Source organism: Argentina silus (assembly GCF_951799395.1).
Source record: "Argentina silus genome assembly, chromosome: 11".
NCBI classification, from domain to species: Eukaryota; Metazoa; Chordata; class Actinopteri; order Argentiniformes; family Argentinidae; genus Argentina; species Argentina silus.
This window is the reverse complement of record NC_139665.1, coordinates 13,507,839-13,531,594: the sequence shown is the minus strand read 5'-3', so window position 1 is coordinate 13,531,594 and position 23,756 is coordinate 13,507,839. Positions and strand designations below refer to the sequence as shown.

Sequence of the window (23,756 nt, the reverse complement as noted above, 5' to 3'; positions counted from 1 at the left end):
CGGAAACTGCATTGCATGTGCTGGATTTGCACCAAACTTAATGCTTTATAGTCACTTTCTTTGCTGTATCACTTGAATTCATTGTTACAAACCCAATTATGGATATGAGATTATTTTCCATTAAGGGATTCTTTTTGGCCACTTGGTTATAGACCAATTTTGTAGAGTGACTGAGATTATGTTGTCCCATCGACTGTGCTTTTTCCTCTCCACCATTCAACTTTCTAGATTTTTGTAAGTCTCCCCAGGACTCAGGGTCGCATTCCTGAGCAGTTTTGTTCCTCTCCACTTGCTCAGTTTGGAATGACAACCTGATCCACACAGTGTGTAATTGTTTCCTATGCAAATCAGAGATACAAAGATATTAATTCCAAAATTACATGAACTATTATCCTCGCATTAAGATGGACTCAATTAAACTTAGTGAGTGATTTGTTGATGACATTTTGCATTTTAGCTCATTTTAAGAGTGTCATAGCAAAGGGTCTGAATACTTTTGTGCATGAGGTATTTCTGTATTTCCATTTTAATACATTTACTGACATTTCAAAAAACGTGTTTTCGCTTTGTCATTCTAGGGTATTGTTTGTGGATTGATGGCAAATTCTTTTAATTTAATCAATTTTAAATTGAGTCTATAACACAACAAAATGTGGAAAAAGTGAAGGGGTCTGAATACTTTCCGAAGGCACTGTATATTCTATGTTTGTAGTCATAGTTGTTGATGATGTCCAAACTAATGTAATAAGTTTGGACATGGACGTAGGAGACCTTGGAGGACGGAGGTTTATCCAAACTATCAATGTCCAGAGTCGCCTCTTCATCTTCTCTACATTTATTTAAGCACAAGTTTAAAAAAGGAGAAGAAATGTTGGGCTACAGTATGTAAGCCCGGTTCTCTGAAGGAGATGAGGGAGACATCTCACGATGGGATATGCACCCTTGCATGGGATATGACTTAGCAAGAATTAGCACAAAAAAAAAGTAGTGTCTCAAGCGTGATTTGAACCAGCAAAGTTCGGGTTGCAAGTCAAACGGTTAATTCTATTGACTTTATCTCAGGTCTACAACCAAGTTTATTCTGGTCAGTGCAGAGGGTTTTCTTCTATTTTACCGGCCCATTATAGCTTTCTTAGTATTCATCTCAGGCCTCAACAGGATGATGTAACACTTTGGCCCGAACAGCGCCACCAAGAGGCCAAAACTAGAGGCCAGGATGGCAAAGATCTCCACTGCGTCTGCATACTTCCCAGGGGAGCTGACGTAGGCCGGCACAAAGGCCACCCACACGGCACAGAAGATCAGCATGCTGAAGGTGATGAGCTTGGCCTCGTTGAAGTTGTCCGGAAGATTCCGGGCGAGGAAAGCCAACAAGAAACTGAGGAAAGCCAGCAGGCCGATGTAGCCTAACAACACAGCGAACCCTGCTACCGAACCCACCACACACTCGTACACAATCAAATCGCTGTGGTAGCGCGTGTTTTTATGTGGCGTTGGAGAGGCAGACACCAGCCAGGCAGTGCAGATAGCTGCCTGTATGGAGGTGAGAGCCAGGACTGTTCCCCTCTGCTGCCCAGAACCAAACCACTTCAGATTGCCTTCCCCTCCAGGCTTGGAGGCCCTGAAGACAGCCAGCACCACCATGGTCTTCACCAGTATACACGACACACAGAGCACAAAGCTGATCCCAAACGCAGCGTGCCTCAGCTGACACGTCCACAGCCTGGGCCGACCAATGAAGAGCAGCGAACAAAGGAAGCAGAGTTTGAGAGACGCCAGAAGCAGGAAGCTGAGCTCAGAATTGTTGGCACGCACCACAGGTGTGTTCCGGTGCTGGGCGAAGATTCCAAGGACAATGGCACAGAATAGGGTGCCAAGCAACGAGGCGGTTGTCAAGCAGACGCCCAGAGGTTCACGGTAAGAGAGGAACTCCACCCCCTTGGGGAAGCAGCGGTCATGCAGGGGGTTAGACCAGAAGTCCTCAGGACACTTGGAACACTCAGCTGAGTCTGAGAGAGAGAGACAGACGGAGAAAAAGAGGGAGAGAGTAAGAGAAAGGGGGAGAGAAAGAAAGATGAGTGAACCCTCAGGATAATTTCAAATTTCCTTCATTTTCAACTGCCAAGTATATTTGAACCCACACATTACAGTGGTGCACTAACCAGTCTCATTGCTGACCTCCCCCTCAGCACAGGGGATGCAGTCGAAGCAGCAGACAGGCTCTCCCTTCCTCCTGGCCACACGGGTGCCTGGGGGGCAGCTGTCACTGCACACTGATCGTGGTGGCTACAGGGTTTGTAATTTTTACATTAATAACAAAATGTTATGCTATTATGATTAAACTTTTTTTTTCTAACAAACATCATAACTGACCTTTCTTGATTCAAAGTTCCAGAAGATTTTCTCCTGGTCAAGTGTGAGCACGTCATCTGGAGGGGCTGACTCATCGACCACGCCTACATTCTGGATGTTTACGCTTCCGTCTGGGAGCCACGCCCAGTTCATGACATCATAGATGGGCAGGGCATCTCCGTTCTCATCAAAGGACACACGATCACCGAACCCCGTGATAAAGTTGACCCTCTGCAGGTAATGCACCAGCTGGCCACACGGTGGAGATAGGACAAAGGGAACAGAAGGGAAAAGCAATAGAGACGTTGTTTTATTGGGTAAATTGTAAGTAATTGAAAATAAATTGACAGTTTTACAATACCATTGTTTGAGTGTGTGTGTGTGTGTGTGTGTGTGTGTGTGTGTGTGTCTGTGTGTGTGTGTGTGTGTGTGTGTGTGTGTGTGTGTGTGTGTGTGTGTGTGTGTGTGCGGGTGTGTGTGTGTGTGTATATCACACCTGCCATGGCTCCAGTCCCTGTAGGCTGGCACAGCTGTGCCCGCTGAAGGGCCCTCTCCCTTGCACACACTGCAGTAAGTCATGGAGGGCGTATGCCAGGGCATACACAGCCTTATACACGTTATACTCGGGTCTGAGCTCTGAAACATCCCCGTACCCGGTCTCCACGTCATCCAGGTCCTCCTGTCCAGTACATACACCACCTCCAGCCTCCACCCATTCAGAGTGTAGGGGTGGAAACCTGCACCCAAACACCTCCTCCCAAAACTGGCTCACCTTATCAAAGTAGAGGAAGATTAAATACAGTAGATAAATATCACTAGATAAAGATATATATAAAGATAATGACATAAATGAGATAGATACAGAAATAGATAAGAATAGATAAGAAATTAAATATATACTCACTGAACACTTTATTAGGAACACCTGTACACCTTCTCATGGTGGAGGTGGTGTAATGGTGTGGGGAATGTTTTCTTGGCACACTTTGGGCCCGTTAATACCAATCAATCATCACCTGAATGCCACAGCCTATTTGAGTATTGTTGTGAATCCCTTCATGGCCACAATTTACCCATCTTCTAATGGCTACTTCCAGCATGATAATGCACCATGTCACAAAGCAAAAGTCGTCTCAAACTGGTTACATGAACATGACAATGAGTTTAGTGTTCTTCAGTGGCCTTCCCAGGCACCAGATCTAAATCCAATAAAACACCTTTGGGAAGTGGTAGAACGGGAGATTCACAGCTTGAAAGTGCACCTAAAAAATCTGCAGGAATTGCGTGATGATCTGATCATCATGGACCAGAATCTCAAAGGAATGTTTCCAACATCTTGTGGAATCAATGCCATGAAGAATTGAGGCTGTTTTGAGAGCAAAGGGAGGCCCTACCCAGTATTAGTAGTGTTCCTAATAAAGTGTTTGGTGAGTGTATATCTTAGTTCACCCATTTTTTATGAAAGTAGATCATATGATGTAATAATAACATATATCTTATATATATATATATATATATGTCTTAGTTCACCCGTTTTTTCTTAAAGCAGATATATAGAATATGATGTGATAAACCTACCATACTGTTGCCATGGTCAGTGTTGTTTCCAGGGCGTACATTATACAGGAAGTCCCTGAGCCCGGGTATCTCTCCATGGCGAATAGTGATGCCCAGCGTTCCCCCCAGGTAGGGCATGAGGCGGGGGGTGTAGAACACAGAAGCAGCGCTCCAAGCCTCACTGGCGATCCACTGTCGACCTGTCACATTCTGCTTCACCACCTTTTAATCACAACACTTAGCATTACTGAACACAGGCAATATTCTGTAACATCATAACGATAGCAAATATAATATAATAATAATAAGTGTAATTGCATTTCGTTTATAGCTTTCATTTGTTGCTTATTCTTGAACATTTCACTACGTTTGGACCTCCTTATCCTCTTTTTACAACAGTGCATTTTCCAAATTATCAAACAATATCACAATTAATCATTTGAATGGAGTAACCTCTTCCACCAGCTGTATCATGTAGGCCGGATTGGAGAAAACTACCAGAACGCGAGCTGAGGATTTTCGGATCACACTGACTATCCTCTGGAGTTCTGCAGGGTCGTGGTCCCCGGGCAGAACCTCTGAGTAGGCTACACAGCCCCCTCCGGACTGGGCCAGGCCAGAGTGGAAAGAGCGGGCTGCATGAATGCCATAGTCATCACCACTGAACAAGAGTCCGACCCAGGTCCAACCGAACCGCCGTAGGATCTGGATCATGGCACGCACCTGGAGTGACATATGTGAAGATAAAACATAATTTGGACATTTGGACAAAACATAATTTATAATGGAGACTCTTATCATTATCTTTAGTCCAGGACACATACAGTACAACGTCCAATAATTACATAGAAACCAGGATGTGAAACATATTTTACTTCATTTTATTTTAGACTCTCGGTCCAGTTTCCAGTCGTTTCTTTTAGTTCTATTCACAGGGAACTCTATGTTGCCATCAGTGCGTATTTACCGAAGAATTCTAATTCACCTTTAATTCACGATATAGCTAACTGTCTAATCCTTCTTGGTCTCACCTGAAAGGCATCGCTAGGGATGGTTCTGAAGAATGATGGGTACCGGTGCCGGTCACTCAGACAGGAACATGTGGCGTAGTAACTCACCTGTGAGAATTACAGAAATAGTCAACACACAACATCGGTAGAACAAGCACAGTACAGTAGTATTAACAGTACTTCCGAGCTTCTGTTTGAACGTTTACTTTTCAAGTATAGAGAAACTTAGAACTGAAGTATGATTCATACTGGACATAAACAAACATTTAAAAAGCAAAAATTCATTTGAAAATTATAGGTATAAAAAAACAAAAACAAAGTTAGAGCAGATGGTTCACTATGTGTCTGAGAAATCAGATGGATGTTTGCCCAGAAATATATAAAGCATAGCTCTTCTTTCAGAGCAGAACTCATCCACTAATTTACCATGGGTACACGGAAGAGCCCTAGAATACTAGAGATGGCTATGGAATGTGTCGATCCAGGATCCCCCACAATCCCTATGACTGGGGGTGACCCCAAACAGCTCTCATCCAATAAGAACTCCTCCTCGGTCCCACTGGCCAATGACATGGCAGCACGGAACGCCACACCCAGCTTGAGGCAGTTGTCATAAAGATTGTATCCGAGGGTGATGTTTGGGAGCAGGTTGGGGTTTCTGTTGATCTCCTTGACGGCGAAGGCCATGGTCTGAGCCTGCTGGAACCCTGCAGTCATAAAACTGACAGAGAGGGAACATTGATAAACTCATTACTACACACACCTAGTTAGGTAGTTAGGAATGAAGTAGAATTTGTGTTTTACCCCTGAATTCTCTAGTGTTACATAATTTTCGACCATGTCGACTATGTGAAAGTGTTAACAATTTACATTTCAAGTTTCATCCCTCCAGTCAAATCTGTGATAAGCTTCGATGACAGCACTTCAAGCGTGGTGTCAGATCTATTTTAACCTCATCAATTCAGTGAGTAAATCAAACTTGAAATCAATGAACCAACTGATTGAATCAATGACCTTAAAATGGTCATTGAAAATAAATAACACTTTTTGGATGAAAATTCAATTTCACTCCTGAATCAAAGTGGTTTTAAGCCCATGGGTAACCACTTAATTTGTGCTGGTTGCTGCCTTGTTGCTGGTTAAGAGATTAGACAAGAAGAGTTCCTGTTTAAAAAAGGTGTGAACAATCCAAACTGTGTCGTCCACATAAATTATTTGGTGAGAGAGGTCTGTAGCTCACCCCTGGCAGATGGGCTGCTGTGGCTCTGATGTGAAGGACAGCTCTGGGAACACTGTGAAGTAGTGGACCTCAAACAGACCGCCTAGAACCACGTCCCCCTCCTGGTACATCCTGCTCAGATGGAAGCGCTCCCAGAGACTACAGGAGGAAGAGGAGGAAGAGGAAGAGGAGGAGATCAAGAGTAGTTTAAAGCACAGATACAGACAGATATGCCGAGAGACCCACATGACTACCTTCTATCTCTATCTCCCCACCTCTCTCTTTCACTCCATCTGTCCCTACATTTTATAGACAGTGTAATGCCAACCTCTGTGGAGATCAGGGGTAACGTCATTGTTTAGTCTTTCATGAGGGGAGGATCTTATACTGTTGGAATTGGGGAGGTGATGTAGCCTTCAAGAGTGTTCACGTTTTTTTAAATTAACACGTGTTTTAATTCCACACACGCACACACACACACACACACACACACACACACACACACACACACGCACACACACACACACACACACACACATACACACAGCTAGCCATCTACGTGCAGGCCACATCCTGAAACCCATTTGGTGATCCGAGTATGAAAAATTGTATCACATACCCATGTTCACCACTAGATGGCAGAATCACTCTGAGCCATGCTACAGTTATCTTTTATCTTAATCATTTCCCTGGGCAGTGCTTCATCCCCAATGGTAGCAGATAGGCCCAATGTGCAGGGGACCCCTGCGGGTGCTTTGACTGCCTGCCCTGCGCAGACAGACAGATCAGCAACCAGATACAGGACACAAATTTTTCCTCATGTTGTTGTGTTATAGACTCAATTTAAAATGGCTTAAATTAAAAGAATTTGCTATCAATCCACACACAATACCACGGATTGACAAAGCAAAAATAGTTTTTTTGAGATTTCAGTAAATGTATTAAAACTGAAATCCAGAAATACCTCATGTACATAGGTATTCAGACCCTTTGCTATGACACTCTTAAAATTAGTTAAAATGCAAAAATGTCATCAATAAATCACTCAATTAGTTGAATTGAGTCCATCTTAATGCAAGGATAATAGTTCATGTAATTTTGGAATTAATATCTTTGTATCTCTGATTTGCATCGGAATCAATTACACACTGTGTGGATCAGGTTGTCATTACAAACTGAGCAAATGGAGAGGAACAAAACTGCTCAGGAATGCGACCCTGAGAAAGTGGCTGGAAATGTGTTTATTTGGTTTTACTACAAAGCAAGCAAGTCTGGTGCAAATCCAGCACATACAATGCAGTTTCCGCACCATCTCTCATGTGAAGAATAGTGGTAGGTACATCAAGTTATGCATATGTTTTTCACTGGCAGGGACTGGGAAGTTTGTTAGGATCAAAAGAAAATTATGAAATTTGTGACATCCTAATCTACACAGTGTGCAATTGATTACTATGCAAATCAGTGACCCTATAAAAATAAAGATATTAATTCCAAAATTACATGAACTATTATTCTTGCATTAAGATGGACTCAATTCAACTTATTGAGTGATTTGTTGATGACATTTTTGCATTTTAGCTCATTTTAAGAGTGTCATTGCAAAGGGTCTGAATACTTATGTACATGAGGTATTTCTATATTTCAATTTTAATAATCTACTGAAATTTCAAAAAACGTGTTTTCACTTTGTCATTCTGGGGTATTGTGTGTGGATTGATGGCAAATTATTTTAATTGAATCCATTTTAAATTGAGTTTATAACACAACAAAATGTGGAAAAAGTGAAGGGGTCTGAATACTTTCCGAAGGAACTGTAACAAAAAACTGTCAAAGACTAGAAATGTAAAGCCACAATGCAAGCTCTTAACATTCTCTGTCATTAATAATAATAATAATAATAATAATAATAATTCTTATTATATAATTAATAATTAATTTAATCATAATTAATAACCTTCTATGTCATTTCTATAAACCCCCCAAATTCCCTCTATGGAATGGGTCTTTCATGGACATCGACCTAGCCTACAATGTAAGGCGGTGCTATTGTAAATGTGCGTTGGGTGTGATTCCGTTTCTGAGCAAATGTATCCTCTTCTCCAGGCTACAGATATACAGATGAGATTACAAGAAATTCAATTTAGATTCAGTTTAAAAGTGCATTTCACACACCCGATAAAAACACACATATAAAGCAGTGGTGAAAGATTGTGACAAATTGTGTGTTATTTAATTTAATTAATCAGATCAAATAACAAAGACGGGAAGTCTAATAGCCACAACACATAGGCTATCAAATACATTTGAATAAAGGCACAAATGTGGACATTTGCTTTGTAAATACGGCCACGTGAGACATTCCAAACATCTGAGATTTTTCGTCATTGAGTTTGAAATTGACAGTGGTTTCAGTTTTGAATCATCCAATAGGGCCTATGCAAATTATTTAGGAACATGTTGACAAAATGAAAATGAGCAGGATGGTTGTGTGTTAGGCTATAAAAAATACACATCCAGGATTTCCCCCACTTCACCCCACCCAAAAGGGCTAGGTGATGAAAACCGGAAGTGGGTCATTAGACTGTTAGAACCCCATTGTTAACAAATGTTTGGGGGAAGGTGAAGGGGAATTTAATGTTGCAAAACACATTTTGCGCACTATGCACAATTTACAACACAGCCATGAAGTAGAGGCATGGGCTCTCTACTTTTCTATCCAGTCACAAACCCCAAAACCTTAAACCTATGTTACATGAAATTCCTAACTTTATTCAGTAATCCACAGGTTGCATTATCAAAGCCGACTCGCGCTTATTCATGTCAAATTTTCCCCTGTTCCTCCGCAATGTTGCATGCTACATTGAAGACATAGAAGATATTGTGTCATTCGTGCAAAGAGTTAATCTCTCTAGCAAGCTGAAAGAGCATGGATTTGCAATCACAAACTATTCTCTCTCTCATGTTTATTTTCATCATTATTTTGTTACAAGGAAGGAACACAAATGTCAGCACTGTCAGTTATTTCTACCACAGAAGGATGGATCTCTTCAAACGTCCTTCACAGCTCTGGCCTTCACCTGGTGGTGGCTTTCGACAGCACTTTACATGTCTTCACAACTGCTGCTGCTGCAGTGTCATTGAGGTAACCCACCTTGCGATGACAACATGCATATGTTAAACAGTGACCTACTGATCTCTTTGGAAAGGATAACTGATTGACCACGTTACTCACACACACACTTACACGTTACAAGTGATCTGTCATTCTTTGGTGTCTCAGAGAACCTTTTACTGTACTTTCCCCATGAGGTGTTTCTTTGTGTTCTGCTCTGGCCTAAATAAAATGATAAAACACTTTGGAGCAAATATGCACAGGATCAATCCGAAGCTAGAAGCTATAATGGCGAATATCTCCACAGCTACAGTGAACTTCCCAGGAGAGCTGACATAAGCTGGGATAAAGGTGATCCAGACTGCACAGAATATGAGCATGCTGAAGGTGATGAATTTGGCTTCATTGAAGTTATCAGGCAGCTTCCGAGCCAGAAAAGCCAGCACAAAGCACAAGAGAGCCAGGAGTCCTATATACCCCAACACAGCCCAGAAACCTACAGTTGAACCTAAAGCACATTCCAGAATGATCCTCTCCTTGTAGGTGGTCAGGTTTTTAATGGGGAAAGGGGGTGATAGAACCAACCACAGGGTGCATATCAAAGCTTGGACAAACGTGAAGGACATAACTGTAAATCTCTGCTGTGGAGGCCCAAACCATTTCATGACATTACTGCCTGGAAGTGTAGCCCTGAAGGCCATTAACACCACTATTGTTTTCCCCAGAACACAAGAGATGCAGAGGACGAAGGTGATCCCAAATGCTGTGTGGCGCAACATACAGGACCACTCAGAGGGCCGGCCAATGAAGGTAAGAGAACACAGAAAACACAACATCAACGAGAAGAGCAGCAGAAAGCTCAGCTCTGAGTTGTTGGCCCGGACTATGGCCGACGCCCGGTGACGGTAGAACACGGTCGCTGTGGCAACTGCTAGGCAGGCCCCACTCACTGAACACGTGACCAGGATAATTCCGAGGACCTCGTGAAAGGATAGGAACTCTACAGGTTTGGGGAGACACCAATTTCTTTGGGCGTTGGGCCAAAACTCCCCAGGGCAGGAGAGACAGTCTGGAGAATCTAAAGGGGGGGAAAGAAGAGAGAAAATACTGGTTAACTACAATTTACACTTATATAAATGTAACTGCTAGTTGACGGCTAATTTGTTGAGCACAGCGGACTATATTGAAATGTTGTGATAGCACAACAACCCCCTACAATACAATTGTACAATATCAAACAAGTTTAGTGGCCCTTCTGGTGTAGGTTTGGGTCAGAGCAGAGTGGTTAAATTCAGTAAAACATTCATCTCATAGTACCATTACCTGTGATGTTACTGATCTCCCCCTCTGCACATGGTATACAGTCATAGCAGCAGACAGGCCTTCCTTTCTGCACAGCCTTACGAGTACCAGGGGGACAGCTCTCACTGCACACAGACACAGGCACCTGATACACGCAGGCACACAGGCAGGCACGTGCACACACACACACACACACACACACACACACACACACACACAGAGGTAAATTGACAATCTGGCTGCGTGGAAGGATGGAAGTATAGTGCAATCCAACCACAACATTTAAACATAAACCCTGGCCCTTCTAGCATTGCACTCGTGACCCCCTGGTCCTTCTAGCATTGCAATAGTGATGACTACAGTACATGTACTTCCTACTACCTGTGCGCTCCCCTCAGCCCATGTGATGTTGCTGCTCATTTGGAATTCCTGGCCAGGTGGCAGAGACGCGTCATATTGGCCCACCGTCACAAACTCCATGTGCCCGCTGTCACCCTTCTTCTGCCAGTTCACCAGTTCATAGGTGGCCACCGGGTCCCCGTTGGCATCGAATGAGACCTCGTACCCATTACGAGTGAAATTCACCATCCTCAGCCTTTCCAGAACCTGGAAAGGGGGGAGAGAGTGAGGAGAATGTGGCGAGTGTGTGAGAAAGAAATAGCGTAATGGGAGGAGAGAGGGTGAACAGATAAAAATCATCCATTAAAGATATCTTCATTTTCACACTACAAGCCTGATAGGAGAGGCATGAGGTTCTCTGCTCCACAACGAGTCAAAACCAATAAGTCACTTATTCTTTGTTGTTAGAGTCGCCTACTGAGAGGCGCTCAGTGGCGTAGCAAGGTCCCTGGTTCGATTCCGGCCATCGACATATGCTGCATGTCATCCCTCCTCTCTCTCACCCATCCTTCCTGTCAATCTCCACTATCTCTATCCCAATAAAGCAGAAATGCCCTAAAATATATATTAAAAAAAAGAAAAAAAGAGTGGCCTACTGAATTGCACTAACCTGCTGTGGTCCCACGTTGCTGTGTCTGTCACAGCGCATGGCGGAGTTTGTCCCCTCATCACACACAGTGCTGTGAATGGCGTGTGCTATGGCGTAGACAGCTTTATACACCATGTTAGTGATGCGCAGCTGAGACGTGTCCGTGTATGGGTTCTGTACCTCCTGCATGTCCTCAGTCCCGTCACACTCCCTCTGCTCTGTGCCCTCCGCTAGAGAGATGGACAGACGGACAGGCAGACAGACAGACAGACGGACAGAGGGATGGACGGACATCAAACACAACTTACCCAATGCACATTTACAATAGCATATTCAATGAGCAACCGATCTCACCATTCCCTATCCGGCAGCCGAATGACCCCTCCCAGAACTCGGTGAGCAGTGGCGAGCCAATCACCTTCGCGGGGGAGAGGTCCAGGAGGAAGTCCCGTAGCCCCGGGATGACGGAGCCCTCGATGCCGAAGCCGACGGCTCCGGAGCAGAAGCTGAAGCGCAGCATATCCGGGTCGGTGACCCAGGCCTCACTACCAATCCACTGTTTGAGTGGCGAGGGCTTACGGTCCAACTCCTCAAACAGCAACTGCATGTCTCCTGGGGCTGCAAACGCAACCACTACCTTGGCTGTGGACCTGAGTAATGTGTAGATATATTAATGCCTAATATTAATATTAATGCCTTGTTACACTCTCATAAGGAACCGCCATATAAGGGACCGAGGTGTGAAAAGAAAATGCAGCCCCCTCCCCAGTGTCAAAAATATGTTTGCGTGACCCTCCCCTTGTACTTAAATAAATCCATTACCCTCCCCCTTCATTGAATTAACTCAAAATAATGATTACGACCACAGTAACACAGTAATGACAAAGTAGGCCTACCTCATTAGATCAGGGGCACAGCACAGTTTGGGTGATTGGGGTGATTATCCATTGAACAGGAATATCAGATTGATAACACAGGAATAGGGGGAGCATGGTTTGCATTATATGTATGAATATAAATAAATATATTGCATGACATATAATTGGTTTAGTTTAGTTTTTGTTTAGCTATATTTGATGAACACATCACAAATATCACAGCCCTCCCCCTTCAACTCATCATCACGTAAACACAAACAAACAGTGTAATATAAAACGGCACTTCGATATTATGGGAAACAAATAATAATTTGATATCATATGAATCAACAAGTTATACCTGCGGATGACGTCTGCCACCCGTTTCACCCTGCTGCGCGGGTGCGTCCGGTAGAAGGACTCTGAATACTCCACGCAGATGCCCTCCTTGCGCGCCGCCCGTAGGAATGCCGCCATCCCGTTATTACCGTAGTCAGAGTCGGACCGGACTGCCCCGATCCAGGTCCAGCCAAAGTTTTTCACGAGCCGGGCCAGAGCATTAGCCTGAAACTGGTCACTAGGAATGGTTCTGAAGAAGGTCGGGTACTGCTGTTTGTCACTCAGACATGCACAGGTGGCAAAGTGGCTGACCTAAAAACAACGGCACAATCGAGATATCAATATGCCATATTTGACTGATTTCCGTCTAAAAAGCAGAACCAAATTAAACTGCTTATAACATTAGAAATATGATGATCACATGCAAAAGCAGGATATAATTTGATAGGTAACACCTTGAAGTTTTGTGTGGATACTCTCAGATCATACTTCAGAATAACGTACTACACATACACAGATAAAGTAAACAATAATCAAATTAATAATAAAATTAAAGGCCCAATTGTGAGGGTTAACACATTTAGAGTTTACCTGTGGAATGGCGAAGGGCCCGATGACGCGTGACATACTGATGGATGGCGTGGAGCCAGACTCACCGACTATAGCCGTTACCGTGGCCGACTGCGAGCACTTTTCGTCGGTGTAGAACATCGGTTCCAGGCCGTTAGCCAGCTGGAACGCCACTTTCACGGCCACGGGAACAGAGGCGCATGAGTCGTGAATTTGGTAACCGAGTGTGACGTCGGGGAGAAGCTCCGAGCTGTTGTTTATCTCCTCGATGGCGAAAACCATGGCGCGCGCAAAGCGCAGCTCGCGGGAATCTATACTGAGCACAGACAGTTCCAGTTACATTTCCTATGAGTGTATAATTATGTAGAAATGTGGTGTTTTTAAACGTCTAAAACGGTTATATTTAAAATGCAAGCCCTTGAACTGCAACACTTTCATACAATACAAACTCACACAGACACAAACTCACTCAGACACAAACTCACTCAGACACAAACTCACTCAGACACAAACTCACACAGACCCTCTTGCTCTCACTAACCTCCCTCTGCACTTTAGGGGCTCAGGCAGGCTGGTGTAGCTGTGCTCCACGGTGTGCATGTAGTAGTGGATGGAGAAAACACCCCCTATCACAAAGTCTCCGTCCTTGTAGAACTCAGGGGGGTGAGGGGTGCCCCGGAGCCTACATCTAACAGACTCCATCCCAGACCTCAGCCTGGACCAGGACCCGTCCATGGCAAATCCACCAGCTACCAGAGCCAGATGCAGTGCGCCCAGGCCCAGAGCCAGACTTGGACCCAGAGAAGGAGCTGCAGACACCCTCATCACCAAGAGGTGTGTTGAGGTAACACACACTCATGCGCACACACAGAGAGAGAGAGTGCAGTTCACGTTGGTCAGGATGCCTCCCCATCACTGTGTTATATAACTGCTCTGACCCAGTCCTCTGGGATGCTGGTGTGTGCACTGTGGGTTCATTAAGGAGGTCGGGTAGCTGTTCACCCCCTGTCTTTGTCATGTCTTGCATGCTATTCAAAGACATAGACTGCAAATACCACATCACTTCTTCTCTCTTACAATGAGGTTTTTTATAAACACGCACCACTCTTCAATGCGGTTTGGCAGCTGTGCTTGTGCTCAAATCCAATTCTATGTAACTACAAATACGCAATTGAAATGGTGTCATTATGTCATTTGTATTGCCTCTGTTGAAACAGCTAGCCATTGAATCACTTCCATGCCTGGTTTAGCCGAACTCACTAATCAACCACCATCAAGTACCTAAAACAACCCAAAAGTGTCCAAAAGACCCCAGACAACCACAAACAGGTACTTAAAAGTACCTAAAAGAACCCCAAAGTACCTTTTCTGAATGAAAAGCATGCTGCAAAAAGAGCAGCCAGCACAAAAAAACAACTTTGTCTATCCACTAATTTCTCCCAGATCCTCCATCCAATTTATGATGCTGGAGTCTGTAATGGCCAGCGAATTACAATATAGGGCTGGAATGGGGGAAGGTGAGCGAATCTGTCATCAACTGTGGCCTGTCCTATATAGACTAATGTAGGCTACTTTTCTACCCAGTCTCAAACCCCAAATCCTTACTCCTGTCTTGCATGAAAATTCTCTATTATATATTCTATCAAACTTCATTGTGTAAACCATAGGTTGCATTATCAAAGACAACTCACACTTTTTCATGTCAAATTATGCTAAAACATTTCCCCTGCTTCTCGCTGTCGTGTGTTGTTTGCTGCCTGCGTATATAGTAGGTCCCTTTACACCTGACACTTTAGGAGTGCAAAAGTAAAACCACTTTTAAAACCACTCAGTGAAACCACATGTACTGTACTTTATTATTATTATTATTGAATTTTTCTGATTTCCAATGTCATAATCCAAATCACTTTTGTTTTATTATAGGATATTGAACAGGCCTAACACACAGATAAGTAGGCCTGAATAATTCAGGCTTCCTTTTTACAACAGTAGGCAGCTTTTGGGGTTTACAGGACGTAGAATAAAGAATGTTGATATCCAAATTGCTTAAATAAATGAATGAAAAGTCACTAAATCAACCAAATATTTTATTGAACTTCTTATTTCCAAGAAGCAGTTTTAAGTTAAAAGGCAATGAGTATACATTTAATGATAATATTAACAGAATATGGAATTAACAGAAAGAACTAAACCATACAGTTTCCATTATCAATGAAATTCACTATTTTCCTTTCCCCATCAAATAGTGTTTAGTGTTCTTCTCTGGCTTTAGTAGAATGATATAACATTTTGGAGCAAACAGGCAGAACAGCAAGCCAAAGCTGGAGGCTAGGATAGCAAAGATCTCCACCGCTACAGTGAACTTCCCAGGAGAACTAACATAAGCTGGGATGAAGGCCAGCCACACGGCACAGAAGATCAGCATGCTGAAGGTGATGAACTTGGCCTCATTGAAGTTGCCGGGCAACTTGCGGGCCAGAAAGGCCAGGACAAAGCACATGCATGCCAGGAAGCCGATGTATCCCAGAACGCACCAGAAAGCCAGGTTGGAACCCACACTGCACTCTAGAATGATCTTGGAGCGTTGGTACTGGGTGTTTCTGGAGGGGAAGGGAGGGGCAGCAATGAGCCAGGCTGCACAGATCAGCACCTGAACCAGAGTGCAGCTGAAGATGATGACCCTCTGCTGCTTGGGCCCCAGCCACTTCATAATGTTGTTGCCAGGCCTGGTGGCAGTGAAGGCAGCCAGGACCACCAGAGTCTTGCCCAGGATGCAGGAGATGCAAAGAGAGAAGGTGATGCTGAATGCGGTGTGACGTAGCATGCAGGACCAGGAAGTGGGCTTCCCGATGAAAACCAGCGCACACAGGAAGCACAGAGTCAGGGTGAGCAGGATGAAGAAGCTCAGCTCTGAGTTGTTGATGCGGACGATGGGAGTGTTCCTGTTGTGGAGGAAGATCGCCAGGACGGTGGCGGTGAGACAAGCTCCCACTACAGCGATTACCGTCAGGGCTATCCCCATTGCATCATGGGACAGGAACTCCACCACCTTGGGGATGCAAGCTGTTCCTTCTGTGTTTGACCAGAAGTCCTCAGGACATGGCGAACAATCTATGGAATCTGGAAGAGTGAGAGGAATAGAGAGAGACGGAGGGTGAGTCGAAGAGAGACACAGACAGAGAGAAAAAGAGAGAGTTTCTGAACTTAAGTTCCAGTACATACAGGAGATAGTTGACACCGCAGCAGCATTATCAGAAATATATACATTATCAGTCAAAATATACATTTCAAGGTCGCTCAGTGGCATAGCACACTAAGGCGCATACCATATCATCGCAAGGTCCCTGGTTTGATTCCAGCCATCGACATATCCTGCATGTCATCCCTCCTCTCTCTCACCCATCCTTCCTGTCAATCACTACTATCGCTATCCCAATAAAGCAGAAATGCCCTAAAATATATTTAATAAAAAAAAAAAAAAAAGGGTTGTGGCCCCTTTGCTGTAAACTCACCTGTTTCATTATTAATTTTGCCGCTGTCACATGGTATACAATCAAAGCAGCACAGAGGCTCCCCAGTACGGACAGCCTTCCTGAATCCTGGAGTACAGCTGGCACTGCACACGGACTCCAGCACCTGAACAACACAGAGACACAACAGGCTTCCAGTATTCCAGTATCATATGGTGATGAGGTGGACATTTACGTGCGTTTACATGACTAACAACCAGTGTTGGGGAACATTAAAATGTTACTTCCATTAAAAGTGACTTGTTACATTACAATGTTACTTACTGTGGAAAATAACTTGTTACATTACTTTTGCATTACCAATAAAAATACAAATCTCTGAAGATGCCTTGTACGTGTTGGTCATTCTAATGCCCAGTAGAGGGCGCACACCACCTTTGAATGGCTTGACTCTGACTGATCAATACTGACATAGAGAGCAAGAAAAAGTAATGAACATGAAAAGCTTTTATGTTAAGAGAGGCGACATTCTATGATTGACACACTCTGATCTCACAATCACAACCCCAGTTTTTGCATTTCATCAAATCCAAACTGTTCCATTCACCTAACTTACCTCCACCTCACCCTACAGAACTTCAACAGTTGGCATCTGATGTAGGTAAATACACAGTGTGAGCAGCTTGCCTCGCTTCGATGCCCCACCCATACTATCGCCTCTTCCTGGATCACCAGCTCCTTCCCAGCATCCTTTGTTCCATCGAACATGCCCACGTTGACAAACTCGATGTTCCCGTCTGTGCCCCTCTGCCAGTTGATGATGTCATAGTATGGAATGGAATCCCCTTTCAGGTCGAACTTTACTTTCTGCCCAGAGATGGTAAAGGCCACTTCCTGGAGATAGTGCTGGAGCTTTAAAAATCAAAGTTAAGAATTTATTTTCAAATATATTTTTTTAACCGTGGATTAAATCATGTCATCATTGGTTATACATTGTACCTGCCAGGGGTGAATGTTGGTGCTGTGAGCACAGGAGTTGTTGTGGAAGGGCCCACTCCCTGGCTGGCATTGGAGGAGGTTGTGTAGGGAGTGTGCTATGGCGTATACAGCCTTATATACATTGTAACTAATTCTGGGGCTGGAGGTGTTCATATAGGATGAGTGCTGCTCCAGTAGAGTCTCCTGTCCTGAACAGGGGGGCAGTGAAGGGTTGGAGGGGGACGGGGAGGGAGAACAGCCATACAGGGCCCCCCATAGCTCCTGCACCAGTAGGTTAGAGGGGTACCTCTCAGGGTCCACCGTTCGCAGGTAGTCCCCGAGCCCCGGGATCTGACCCTGCCTGATGCCGAAGCCAATGGTGCCCCCCAGATAGGGGTAATACTCGCTCCGCGTGAAGAGGGAGGCGGTAACCCAGGCTTCACTGGCCACCCACTGGATCCCTGTGATGTTCTGCTCCATGTAGTCCCTCAGGAAGGGCGTCAGCTCCCCTTCGGCAGAGAACACCACCACGACCTTTGCACTGGAGGTACTCATCACCTATGGGGAGAACAATGGGGGAGAAAAGAGGAAGGGAGTGGGAACACAGTTAGTGATCGATTGGTGTCAGGGACATGGGAACAGACAGTAGGCAGAAGTTAAAGAAAAGGAGAAAGAGAGAAGAATGGGGAGGTAAGACATGCAATGGGGTTTGAGGGAAAACAGGGAGACATACAGTATAGTTGTGTATTGTACAGTGTACAGTGCCCTGCGGAAGTAATGGGACAGTGAAGCATTTTTTCTTCTTTTGGGTATATACTCCAAAAGTTTGGAGTATTGTTTAAATGAAACAATTACTATGAGGTTAAAGTATAGATTGTCATCATTTATTTAAAGGTATTTTTATACATAGTCCCCCTATTTAAGGGCAATGGGACAGATTCATATAATGTCCATTTAAAAGCACTCAATCTGCCTGAAGTCTGTGACCTCATTATAATTCTCTATATAAAGATTCTCTCTTGGTGTCTCTACCTGTATTATCTCCAGGGCCCTGCGTTGGTTGTAGAGCAGTGGGATCATCTCCTGGTAGGCCACACACACGCCTGTGCCCTTCAGCTCCCTCAACAGACCCTGCAGGGCAAAGAGCCCGTACGCATGGTCCCCGCGCACCACCCCCACCCACCTCCAGCCGAACCGGAGCAGCAGCTGGGCTAGGGCCTTCACCTGGAATTAGATAAACAATCATTTCTGCACGTGTGTGTGTGTGTGTGTGTGTGTGTGTTAACATGTTTTATTAAGTGTTTTTAGCAATGTCAATCAAACATTAAAACAAAAGACAAGCACAGTCATAGTAAGGGGAAATCCCAAGCAGGGACGGATACACTACCACACAGGGCAAGATGTACAGGCAACTACAGATAGGTTTAAAAATAGGTAGGATGGTGAGCGGTGCCTATAATATTGATTTTATAGCAGAGCAAGCTTTTTTCACAGAGGACGTGGCAGATAAAAGGGACCGGGAAGTGTAGACAGGGAACAAATGGGCCTATTTGTTCACGGTCACATTCACTGGACGTTAGACTAGCACACAGTGCAGATTACATTAATGACCAAAAACTATGTTTTAAGTGAGAAGTTATGGCTTGTCAAAAGTCACAAAAGACAAGAAATTCTAAATCAGCAACACCACCCATAACTTCACCTACAGTATGCACTAACAACGTTTTCAAGCACACAGCTTTGATACCTGCTATTGTGCTGTATGTTGGTCTGCTGTACTTCATTTGTCATTTTGCATGACAAGATACAAGTTCGTTGAATTACCATACAACCTCGGTTGGTGGAATTTGTTTTCAGTAGAACGTAGTGGGGAACACTGCAATCACTGACATACACAGCAATGAAGAGAAGACAACGCAATACAGTCCAATGCACTGTAGATTGAACTCGTTCCATGTAACACAGGATCCTTTTCCTCTCATTGTTCACTGTTATGTGGTAATGTTTTTGGCAAGGAATGTAATAAGACTTTACATTACATTCCTTGATTTTGGGTACAGTCACATGCCTTTGTGACAGTATAAGGTTCTAGAAGCTTTAAATATGTTTTAAATAATAATAATGCATTTATTTTGTATAGGGCTTTTCTCAGTACTCAAAAACTACATTCCATGGAGAGAACAAGAATAGATAGATACATAAAAAGTAAAACAAAAGCACAGTCAATAAAAACAACGATAAAAAATATTAAATAAGATTAAAAGCAAGTTTAAAAAGATGGGTTTTGAGAGTTCGTTTGAAGGAGGAGAGTGTGCTGGATTCCAAAGAGTGAGGGGCTGCAGTGGAGAAAGTGTGGTCCCCACAGATCCGGTATTTAGTCCTGGTGATGGGGACAAGGAGGTTGGCATCAGCTGACCGGGTAGGGTGTGCTGGAGGAGGAGGTCAGAGATGTTGTTGAGGGCCATACGTATCATTAAAAACGTTGAACGAATTAATTTTACGACAGATCCACTGCATAAACTTCCAACTTCCACGGGCAGTGAAACTGTGAAAATATTATTTGTTTTATTCTTGTCAATGCACATGGCATGCAAACATTTTTGATTGATTCATGAAAGCTCAAATTTCAATCATGTGAAATACGTTTAGCGGACACACTGCCACATAAATTCCATGTCTGACATAATTTTATGAAGTGTCCATGAAGACATGATTTGTTCTAAATTAAGGTTTATCCAAGGACATCATCACCCCCTCACAACATCCTTACTCCTGTCTCGCATGAAAATCCCAACTTCATTCTGTAATGAATACGTCACATTATTAAAGCCAATTTGCACTTATTCATGTCAGATTGTGCTAAAACATTTCCCCCGCTTCTCTGTGCTGTGAGAGAATGCGTGATGAAAGTAGATAGGAGTTGGATAGGAGTTAGAAGAACCTGATATTTAAACCATTTCCACTCTTTGTCTCTGTAATTCATGAGCTGCTGTAATAAACTTGATTTTGCCAACCTATCTGAGGCATCCTTCACAGCTCTTGTCACCACCTTGTGGTGGCTTTCTGCAGCACTTCACACCTTGTGTCTGCTGAGGTAGACCATCGTTGCAATGTTGGCCTGAACCTATTAACCACTGGCCCACTGTACACAACTAAGCCTATATAAAATAAAGCTATTATAAGGCATCCAGTAGGCCTACCCCTATGAACTCCAGTGGACTTATCATCCATATACTGTATGAGTCGCCAACACACTCTCCAGAGCAATATGGCAACAAGGAGTGTTACTGTCATTTTCAACTGTAAAACCTCACAAAAAAATACACCACAGCCGACTGTATGCTACTAGAACAAACAAGCCACCATATGTCCAATTTATAGAATTATTTTTACTTTTGTGAGACGCAGCAATTAGGCTACAAATAATGGAAACATGGATCTTGAATGAAATAAACAGAAATAACTAATTAGTGTCTTGGTAATGATTTGAAGCCATTTCTTTGCAGTTTTGAAACATCAAGATGAAATTAAATGCAATCCTAATCATTGGGCTTTGTGACACAATTATATGTATCATTCTAATACAATGTGGCCTATTAGAAACACATTTCATGCAATAGGCTAAACAATTATAATTCATTAAATAAAACAAAACTAAATTGTCTAATGGAAACACATTTTTCAGCAATACATTTCACATGACTATTGTTCCATGTGCATTTTGGCCACCTGACTGTGTCAATGGGATGGGGTTTGTTATTTGACATATAATATATGCCATATAGCTGACGCTTTTCTCCAAAGCGACTTACACTGCAGTCAGTGCATACATTTTTCAGTGTATATGATCACAGCGGAATCAAACCTCCAACCTAGGCGTTGTTAGCACCATGCTCTACCAACTGAGCCACAGAGGATCATGTGTGAGGGGAAGCTGTGCTTCTGCTGTCGAGCTTTGATTCAGCTTGAATGGGACGGGACTCCAGGGGCTGGGTCTCACTCGATTTTCTAAGAATGAATACGGACCAAAACAATCAGTGCAGCTGCCAGGCCAAGATGGGCAGGTGTGTCATTTTGGTAATGCACCAGGGCCCCAGACCAACCCCCGCAAACAGAAAGGTTCCAGTCCCAAAAACCCTATATAATTGCAGACACTCTCGCTCCCCTTTTTTTATCTCATTCTAGGCTCTCACCTGGTAGTCATCACTGGGGATCACCCTGAAGAAGGTGGGGTACTTCCTCCTGTCACTGAGGCATGCACACGATGAGAAGTAGCTGATCTGGGTCAGAGAGATAGGGTAGGGGATGTTTTAGAGTTCACAGTGCAATGGCATACAGGAGTAGCACACTACAAATCAGATCACACACACTTGAGACAGCCTTTGAGGGACCGGCTTAAAATTCACTCAAAAGTCAAAATGTATCTTGGTCTTCTGCCCACTGAGGTATTGTACAGCACATACTGATCAAATTCCTCTTGTGACAGAGCCGCATTGAGGTAGACCATCTCTGCAATGTCGGGCTGAACCTATTAACCACTGGTCCACTGTACACAATTAAGCCTATATAAATTAAAGCTATTATAAGGCATCCAGTAGGCCTACTGCTATGAACTCCAGTGGACTTATCATCCATATACTGAGTCGCCAAAACACTCTCCAGAGCAATATGGCAACAAGGAGCGTTCTGTCATTTTCAACTGCAAAACCTCACAAAAAAATACACCATAGCCTACTGTAGGCTATGAGAACAAACAAGCCACCATATGTCCAGTTTATAGAATTACTTTTTCTTTTGAAACAGATCTTAGGGAGACACAGCAATTCGGCTGTGATTTCCTCCATGTACCCCCCCATCATTAATACTGATCAGTCCCTTAACTTGCCGGGATGTAATATGGCAACAAGGATCGTTCTGATCAAAGTCCTCTTGTGACAGAACCTCAAGACACCCCTACCATTGGGATCCTGAAGGGCTCCAAGATGCTAGACACAATGATGGACTGTGCCGAGCCAGACTCTCCAATCACAGCCAGAAGAGGAGAGGCACCAGAGCACATGGGTGAGTGGGCCTGGCCTGGTCCGTTCAGCGTGGCCAGAGCAGCTCTCTGTCCCGTCAGAGGATACGCACATGAGTCAAAGATCCGGTAGCCCAGGGTGTGGTTGGGCAGCAGATGATGACTGTGGTTGATCTCCTCCACCGCCAGCCTCAATGTCTGAGCCCAGCGGAAAGCCCGGGGGTCGAACCTACACACACACACACACACACACACACACACACACACACACACACACACACACACACACACACACACACGTGCAAACACCGGAGCACGCACGCACACACACACACACACACACACACACACATGCAGAAAAAGGTAAAAACATTGGAGAGGAGAGAAAAGAGTAAGGGAAGACAGGTGGAGAGAGAAGACGAGATTGGTAGAGTCGAGTAAAAAGTGAAACGGGAGAGGAGAGCACTCCTGAGGAAAGAAGAGACCAGAAGAGAACTGTCGCCACTTTATGACCCATTAATGAGTGAGTTTAAAGCTTACAAAGGGGGTTATTATTGGCAAACAACGAAAACTTACCCATTACACTTGACAGCTTCTGGTCTGTAGGTGCAGTTGAGGTCTGGCATCTCCTGGTTGTAGTGCAGTGGGAAGATCCCCCCAATGACATACTCCCCCTCAGCCACAAAACCAGGCGCAAAGTTGTTCTGCAGAGAACATGCCGGGGCTGCAGCTGCGGTGGGAGGGAAGGTGGGGGTGAGGTAGAGGGCAGAGACTGGGTAAAATAGAGACCACACAAACAAGAGACTCATCCTCACACACACCCACCCCCGATCAGAAGGAGAGAGGGGCAGGAGAGGAGAGCAGTTATGTACCTTCACCTCCTGTCTTTCTGCATCTCATTACTGACATCAGAGGCTCTGTATTGGATAGCAGTTATTGAAAGCCGTTTGACATCATCACTCACGTCGTAATCCCCCAAAGATGA

General features: G+C 44.1%; 3 protein-coding genes across 3 annotated transcripts; all 3 read right to left on the bottom strand.

Moving 5' to 3' along the window:
• Window positions 1-1,110: 1,110 nt before the first annotated feature.
• On the bottom strand, window positions 1,111-6,269 carry LOC310812200 (extracellular calcium-sensing receptor-like; the record flags this gene model as incomplete). The annotated part of the gene is made up of 9 exons (XM_083680617.1): window positions 1,111-2,009; window positions 2,163-2,286; window positions 2,374-2,601; window positions 2,849-3,124; window positions 3,931-4,131; window positions 4,363-4,632; window positions 4,941-5,027; window positions 5,346-5,640; window positions 6,160-6,269. 9 exons carry the CDS (start codon window positions 6,267-6,269, stop codon window positions 1,111-1,113), a joined length of 2,490 nt encoding a protein of 829 aa, XP_083536743.1.
• A 3,157-nt stretch (window positions 6,270-9,426) lies between these two features.
• On the bottom strand, window positions 9,427-13,960 carry LOC310812205 (extracellular calcium-sensing receptor-like; the record flags this gene model as incomplete). Its single annotated transcript, XM_083680624.1, has 8 exons — window positions 13,848-13,960; window positions 13,328-13,622; window positions 12,759-13,048; window positions 11,895-12,190; window positions 11,562-11,770; window positions 10,934-11,158; window positions 10,574-10,697; window positions 9,427-10,328 (listed from the first exon to the last, which is right to left on the bottom strand). The coding sequence occupies exons 1-8, from the start codon at window positions 13,904-13,906 to the stop codon at window positions 9,427-9,429; spliced, it is 2,400 nt and encodes a 799-aa protein (XP_083536750.1). The 5' UTR covers window positions 13,907-13,960.
• A 1,567-nt stretch (window positions 13,961-15,527) lies between these two features.
• Window positions 15,528-23,671, bottom strand: olfcv3 (olfactory receptor C family, v3; the record flags this gene model as incomplete). Its single annotated transcript, XM_083681173.1, has 9 exons — window positions 15,528-16,426; window positions 16,819-16,942; window positions 17,464-17,688; window positions 17,776-18,312; window positions 18,787-18,978; window positions 21,948-22,034; window positions 22,712-23,000; window positions 23,348-23,543; window positions 23,644-23,671. 9 exons carry the CDS (start codon window positions 23,669-23,671, stop codon window positions 15,528-15,530), a joined length of 2,577 nt encoding a protein of 858 aa, XP_083537299.1.
• Window positions 23,672-23,756: the final 85 nt, after the last annotated feature.